Source organism: Rhagoletis pomonella, unplaced genomic scaffold (assembly GCF_013731165.1).
Source record: "Rhagoletis pomonella isolate Grant_MI unplaced genomic scaffold, Rhpom_1.0 Rhpom_scaffold_00001, whole genome shotgun sequence".
NCBI classification, from domain to species: Eukaryota; Metazoa; Arthropoda; class Insecta; order Diptera; family Tephritidae; genus Rhagoletis; species Rhagoletis pomonella.
Genome location: NW_023458555.1, coordinates 41,880,183 through 41,888,149, shown reverse-complemented (window position 1 = coordinate 41,888,149; position 7,967 = coordinate 41,880,183). Strand labels below are relative to the sequence as shown.

At 31.9% G+C, this 7,967-nt stretch overlaps 1 protein-coding gene across 1 annotated transcript in view; it reads right to left on the bottom strand.

The window, feature by feature from the left end:
* LOC118744252 (zwei Ig domain protein zig-8) overlaps positions 1–7,967 on the bottom strand; it is a gene marked incomplete at its 3' end in the record, with an annotated part of 190,573 nt that overhangs the window by 21,520 nt on the left and 161,086 nt on the right. The window contains 1 exon segment of the mRNA XM_036477145.1: positions 7,580–7,740. Coding sequence (XP_036333038.1) covers positions 7,580–7,740 — 161 coding nt within the window.

Here is a 7,967-nt window from a genome sequence, read left to right as displayed (position 1 = left end):
ACCAATTGTTTCCGCTCGATTTCTTTAGTCAATAAATGGACATACGTTTGTTAATTTTTGTGATTTGATTTTTTAACACTATTAATCATGCATCATTTACTATTCAACGGCTTGGAGCAATAAAACTGATTCTGCTAGTTGAGTTTTCGGTTTGTCTTGATTCGTAGAGCTTAACTAAACACTTGCGTTCATGCGAGAATCATTTACAGCATATTTCTCTCGGTTCATTAATTTCTTTTGCAAACATTTCTATGTGTGTGCATACATGTTTCTTTTTTTCCTCTATTTCCTTTCAATAGGGGGCAAATTAACATCATATGGAGATACATACAATGTCTGCAAGTAAAGCTTAATCTAGGGAAAATAATGTATACATATGTTACTAAGTAAACTGAGAACTAATTATAGACTATGTATTAATACTTAACATATTTACGTACTTAATATTTGATATCGACTTATCAAGACTAAGTAAAAGACTTAGGGCTTTTGCTTCTGTCTCACTAATAGGCAAGTCAAAATCCGTCATTCTGTTTTTTTTTATTATCCGTTGAATTTTGCCTGTTTTTCAAGGTCAAGTTTCCCAGAAGATAATTTAGGTAGGCCATCTTAAGTAAAGCCATTCTAAGAGGCCTATCCAAGAAGGACTGAAAAAAGTGCTTCCTTGCATGCCTTCGAGAAGGGCTTATCCATTCATAATTTACGCGAATGCATTAATTTATATTATTTATCATTACAAATTAATTTCAATAAACATTGACTGAAATCTGAGGTCCAGTTGGGAAATTTTCACCCAGCAATAAATACAATTATTAAAATATGTGTATATGGGTAACCGTTTTATTAATTTCTACCAAACTAGGTATATTTATTGCCCTTGGTATAAAAAATGCGTAACTACTAGGTACTCATGAAATTTGATGTGTAAATTCACGCATACGACAAAGCATAAACATACGTTTACATATAAGTATAATATCTCATTCTTACTCTCACAACTCAGGGAAAAGTTAAGTTTCTTCTCTGTGCCACCGTGATCACTTTTTTCTGCTTTACTTATTAAGCAATTTAAATATATTTTTACGTAATTTTTTTTTATTGAAAATATCTTTACAAACCCGTTTTCCTTGCTAGCGTCCATTTTTGTTTACTTTTGCATTTAATATTTCTCCTCTTCTTCGTAAATATAATCGATTAACTTTATAATTATAATTTTGTATAGCTAATCTCTTTTTGTATTTATTTAAGATGTGAGGGTGTACACAAGGGATGTTAATTTTTTCGCTTTTTACGATCCCGGGATTTTCGGGATGTCGTTATTACAATTCCGGGATAAAATAAATAATAACTGTATGGGATTGAAACCTAATTTTAATTTAAAGTGGCGTTTTTATTTTTTCTCTCTGACTTCAGGATTTATTTTAAAGGACTTTGCAATTTCAAAGGTGTGATTAATAATTTTTTTTTTTTTTAATTCAATGCAATGTAGAATAAAATTATGGTTACCAAGTTAAAGAGAACATTTTTAGAGTAAAAAAAAAAATTAAAATTTTTTGGACTCACAAGGACGAATAGGTAATTTTTTAAGCTGACAAAGTTAGAAGGACGAAATTCGAGGATGTTATCAAGTTTATATAAGTCCTTAACATATAATTTTTACAAAGACAAGTATTGCGAAATTTAAAGGATAAAATTTTAAAATTACATTTTCAATACTACTCCGGTCCTTATGCACCGAAATATTCAATCTGTTTAAATTTTACCGACTTTCCTCTTTAATTTTATACCCATACTTCTTCTCTAAGCACATTTCACTTAATTTTTTAAATCATTTTTGAATTACTGACGTCAGAGTGAAAAACTGTACTATATTTGGCCCATGGTTTTGCGAATATATTGATTTTTGTGTGCAAAAATTTACTATTGCACAATGTTATCTATATATATATATATATATATATAATGAGCAAAGCATTTATAAAAAAAATATTAACTATTAAATAAAAAGGGAAATACAGCCAAAGCTGGTCATGAAAAGCAATTACTATTATTGCCATCATCGAAAATTACAAATCTCGAAAATCCCGGTATTATTCGCCAAGAATCCCGGGATTTTCAGGACTAATCCTTAACCTAACTTCGACAATTTTTATGCGATTGCAATAACTTAGCTATAAATTTATTCAAAAATAGATTTAATTTAAATAGTGCTACATATTTTGAAATTGTTGAAATTATCGATGGTAAAAATTTAAAAAAATTAAGAGAAATATGTTTTTTTTTTATATTTTGTCCGATACAAAATCCCACAAGCCAAGTCAGGCAATAGATTATTATATACCTTTTTAAAGGCCTGTATAACCTCTTCTCAGGTCATATTCGATCTTTGAAATGGAATCAAAAGTAGTCATTCAAAAACTCATAAATCTACAAAATTCTATTTTCTAACTTACATACATCGACAGGTCGCGACCTCTAGATGACCTTTAAAAAATCTATAAAAATAGGGTAGGGTCTGGAAATTTCAAACAAACAAAAAATTTTCGATGTGCACCTTAATGTACATATACGCCCAATGCCAGCAGCAGTTTTTCTCATTTTGAAAGCAGCATTTACTGCTGTTCAAAAAGTTTTTGGCATTTAACTCTGTATCGAAATTTATTGATTTAGCTTTGAAGTAGTGAAGGACTTTGATCCGACATTAAAACCACCAATATTGTCAGCAAGGAGATCAAGCGAACATTAACTATTGCCGGCAGATGCTACTTTGGGCTGGGTAAATCAGCACCTAGAATAAATATGAGAAGCAGAGATCTTTATCATAGATGAGGTGACTAGTCGCACCGCTAAGCCATTACAACGCCATTCTACGATGGATTCTAAAACATGTCAATAACAAAAGTAGATAGTGATATAATTGTTTGCATTCCTAGAAAGGGAATGCAACCGCCTTTTTACTAGCACTGCTATGACTATGAGGCCTCTCTATCGCAGTTAGACTGTTCATGACAATTTTAAAAACTGCAGTTAAAAAATTCTGCGAAAAGCTATCAGAAATGATGAAAGTACAGCTTTTTCTGTAAAAACTAGTTTACACTTGTGGATAAAATCGGCTAGAGAAATGTGCTTCTCTCGGTACTCAATACATGTATGTCGTACACTAAAGTCACTTATCCCTTCTTTCCATTCCCGTACTGGCAAACCAACTCAACTACAAATTTGCCGGTAAATTTATGATTAGTAGTAGTCACACTATTGTCTAAATAAGTTAACTCTAAACAGGATTGAACGCCAAATGTTATTCAAATGAATACTAAATAACTTGGAAAACCACTAAAATTCAACTTTCTGAGCAAATACGGGCAGCGGGGCAACTTCGAAACATTGCTGAAGAAATTTGTAAGCAAACTTTTGAAGCATTCAACAATTACACTTTTCATACATGACCGAATTTTAGTTGGAAGCAGAAATTGCTAAAATTTTTTACGTTCTTGGTCACTTTTGGTATGTTGTTATTGGCTTTTCATGCAAAATTGAGTTTAGTGCTTAAACCAAGAATCACTAATGGATGTATGTGCCACATGCATACGTATGCTGTCGCATGCTTTACTTGGCAGTGTTACCAGAAAAAAATTTCGCTTCGAGCTAAATCGATCGAAAAAAGAGCTAAATAATACTAATAGTAGCTAAAATGAAGAGCTAAATTTTTTCTTGAAGTTGAGCATTTATTAAATTAAAGTTGCTTTTATATTTTCCGCAATTTTAGTAAAAATAACGAATTTTATAAATTTAAGTGTTGAAGAAAACTTTTACAACCAAAATAAGGTGCATAAATTTGGAATTCATTGCCACGGCACTTATAACACTTATATGTATGCGTATACTTATATAAAATAGACGATGAACTAAAAACACTTTACAAACTGTTAAAGTCTGCTAGTCAAGTCTAGATATTTTTGAAAAGAGAGTTGGAGCTAAGTCCCAATTTTCGGAGCTAGATAGGAAAATAAAGAGCTAAATCTAGCTCCAAAACTACGGAAAATGGCAACACTGTTACATGGTCAGTGAATATATACGTATATGGAGGTACATGAGTGTATTTACATACATGCATACATACATACATACAAATATGCCCGTATAAATGTACCCATATGTATAGTATATATTAATGAATAAATCGCTCAATGCTGTGCAGAAGCGGAACTAAATAAGACATTTACGAATTTTCCATTAAATTCTATTCGTAACCGTTGGGTGGCTAAAAGTTTTCTTGTTAAAAGCTTTTGGCCATACAAAAGTTCCTTTGTCATAGCCGTAAGGAAGTTGGACTTTGACTTTTTCAATGCATTTTAGCCGCAATTTAAATGCAATTTTCCAAGTAAATTTAAATACAAAGAACCACAGTTCGCATGTGTGCGTATGTATGTGTGAGTCTAGTATGTAAATAAACCCTGCAGAAAAATTTAGAGACAGTGTGGCAAAGCGCTAGTTCCAACCTACAAATTTCAGAACTGTCTCTGAACTACTCCAAAAGGGATGCAGAGCTGGACGGTTGAAACTCATGTGGTGCTAGTTGTGCTATCATCAATGTTACTCCTCTTGGTCATGTGAAATCTGACAAAAGATGCACAAATATACATACCATACTATATTTTTTCGATATTTTAGGCCCTAAAACTAATAGCAAACTTTTTTCGTTTATTTAGTATGTAATTCCCTAGTTTATGGGGCAACGGCTAAAATATTTCCAAAAAAGTCGTTATTGGTAACATTAATGTCATTTCTATACATATAGGTATAAATTTTAATGCAGAATATAACCACTTCACAGCAAAAGTCTCCGTACACTATTTCCTTTTTAAGTATTCACAGTATATTGAGAGCTAGCATTTGTTTGTTAATATTTTATAAAAAAATATTTACTTTCATGCTTAAGACAAAATCATATAAACCCAGTTTTCAAGCTTTATTCAAAACAAAGGAAAAATCAATGATTTTTCATCAAAATTTTCGACCTGTTCATCAGATAAAAAACTTATCACCGAGTGCAGTGTTTTTTTTTTAATTTTCAATACTTTTTTTTTAATTTTAAATATTTATCGTTAAGTTTTTGTTTAAGCATGGCTCTTATTTCAGAAACCATTTAAATTTTTTGCAAACTTAATAGAACTCTAAAGACAGCCCTCAAATTTCAAACTTTTTAATCAGAGTTTTTTTATGAATATTTCGTGTATTCAGTTTTGAAGCCTATAACATTTTAGTGTAGTAAAGTGTAAACTTGCATCTGAGACGAAAATAATTAAATAGGAGAATACCTTCAAGAACGTGCGTAAAAAGAGTTATAAAAAATCAAGGCGATCAATTATACAAAAATTTAATGGGCTATAAAACTGCAAACTTATGAACTCTGATTTAAAAAATTTAAATTTTTATAACAATTTCTAGAATTCTAACAAATTTCCAACACAGTTAGAAACGTGAATTTAAATCAAAAAAAAAAAAAAATAAGAGAAATATTTAACATGAAAACCATCGTGAATATCCAAATTATATATGTATATTCTTAATTCGATGCAGGAGAGTCTACGTATTACATTTATTACAATTTAACGATGAGTTATCATTAATAAGCATTCAATATGTCGCCGTTTTTCTCATTTTGTCACATGACTTATATATTTAAATATAAGTAACACAGAAATGCCCATTATAGGTAACATATATAAATTGTTTTCAAGAATAACGGGTTTAAAAAGTGAAGGAATAACCGACACTCTATATTCCTAATTTTAAAGCACAGTTTACCTAAAATAGTAAATTAGTGCAAAACAAATTGCTATTATTTAAAAAATAAAATGAAGTATTTTTTATTTACAAATTGTATGCGTGCTTTTTTAATTACAGTATTTAAAGAAAAGGAACCAGCTCAAAACTAACCACATTTGTTCTAGCTCGGAGGTGACTCTTTTTGATCTATCTAGGCCAGTCAGCTAAGAACAAGTTCGAAAGTTCTGCAGAGGGCGACAATTATCGCTTCGTAGAACATCGCCATGTTAAAAAAGACAGTTGAAATCATTGAATTGGGATAAATGAAGAACCAGTACTGTCCCTTTTCAGGCTAGGTCAGCGCGAGTTCTGAACCAGTTTGGTTTGCTGCAGGGAATGAAAGTACAAACACATGTACATATGAACATTAGCGTGGTCCAAAAAAGTAAAGCCGGAATTTTAATAATCTCATCCCCTACGATGGTTCTATATCGAAAAAAGTAGATCTCTATTAATTTATTTTGAAATCAAAAAATATCTAGAGGTCGCGGGAAAAACAAGTTTTCGTAGAAATGGCATAGAATACTTGAAAACCAATATTTTTCAATCGGAAAACTCTGGTCTTTTCAGGAGACTTTCAATAATAATTGTTTATTTAGCCATTTTTTTTGCATTTTTCGGGGTTTCTCGGAGTTTTTGACGGACCTATAAACTATAGTTACTCTGAAAAAATTATTATTATTATTTGGAATCTTTTGTAGATAAACAAAGTTTTCTGATCGAAAAATATTGATTTTTAGGAATTCTAAACCATTTCAAGAAAAAATATATATTTTTTTCAATATAAAATACATGGGCACTTTGCGCGACCTCTAAATATTTTAAAATAAAAGTAGGGCTATGTTTTTTCGGTTTAGAACAATTCTAGGGGGTGCGAGCATAAAAGTGTACTTTTTCACGTGCATTTTCGGACCTCCCTAATGCACATACAAGAGTTTTGGCTTGTGGGTAACACATACGTGAAACCAGGACTATGGAGAGGCGGGTATTAAAAGTTGGAATTTTGGTGCAAAGAGTCAAACCAAGTAGTAAAACTGACTAGTCCAGCGTGAAGTGATCTTATCACTAATAGTATAAATTGGCGCTTAACCTGCCGCTAAAGCTTTCAACGCAAAATGTAAAGAAAAAATTTACAAAATCACTTTGGGGCAGTTAGTGTGCCAATCAATAAGAAGAAAAATACGCTTTTTTACACTTCGGAATAGTTGAAAGTCGGTTTTGGACTAATTACATGCTTCGAAAACAAACTTATAAAGAATCTTTCGTCTGCAACTGCAACGGCGAGGAACTAGTCGAGGGCTATTCAAGTTCTACCTTAAAGGATTAGTTGGCGACTAATTAGCGCCTAAATTGTAACCCATGAATACTAATCCTGGTCTACTTTCTTTTGCAAGTTTGAGTAAGTTGCTACACCAAGTTATGCATTCTACTATTTAGTAGAAATATTCCACTAACGCAATAATAAATCGCTTGTGGCAAATATAAATAGAAGCAACAGCACGGCTAGCCACACAGCAAAGCTTTTGTAGATGTGTGTGTGTGTGTGTGTGTGTGTGTGTGGGCGTGTGAGTTCGTGTGCATGCCCGTAGCATTCGTGACCTTTTTTCAAGGCAACTCGCTTGCTGGGAATTGACTTAGACTTAACGGTACAATCTCAAACTCAAACTGCCTTTTCAGTTTCCCTTCTTTAATTGCACAAGTTTTTACTGCTGCTGCAACTGAAGCGAAATGAAAGTTCTTCGCAACTTACCAACCACTTGCAAGTGCACTCGGGCGCTAACTTTTGGCTCTGTTGACACTTGACATTCGTAGGCGCCCGCATCTCTTGCTTGTACGTATTTTATTTGCAGCGTCCAAAATTTATCTGGCTGTTTCAGCGCTAGAAATCGTTGGTCTGCAATGAAAACGGCTCTGCAAATACAAAAGAAAAATATGCATGAGAATTTGTTTATTTTTATTTATTAGTATAGTTTTGTTAGAATTTTCTGTTTTTTTTTTTACTGTTGCTATTATGTATTTTTTATTTTCTTATGTAGTAGAGCTCTTATATGTAGATGAGTAAATGCTGTTATCAATTAAGAGTTACGAATTTCTGAAATTCCTAATTAAAAAACTTTCGGTTCGATAAATCTATCTAC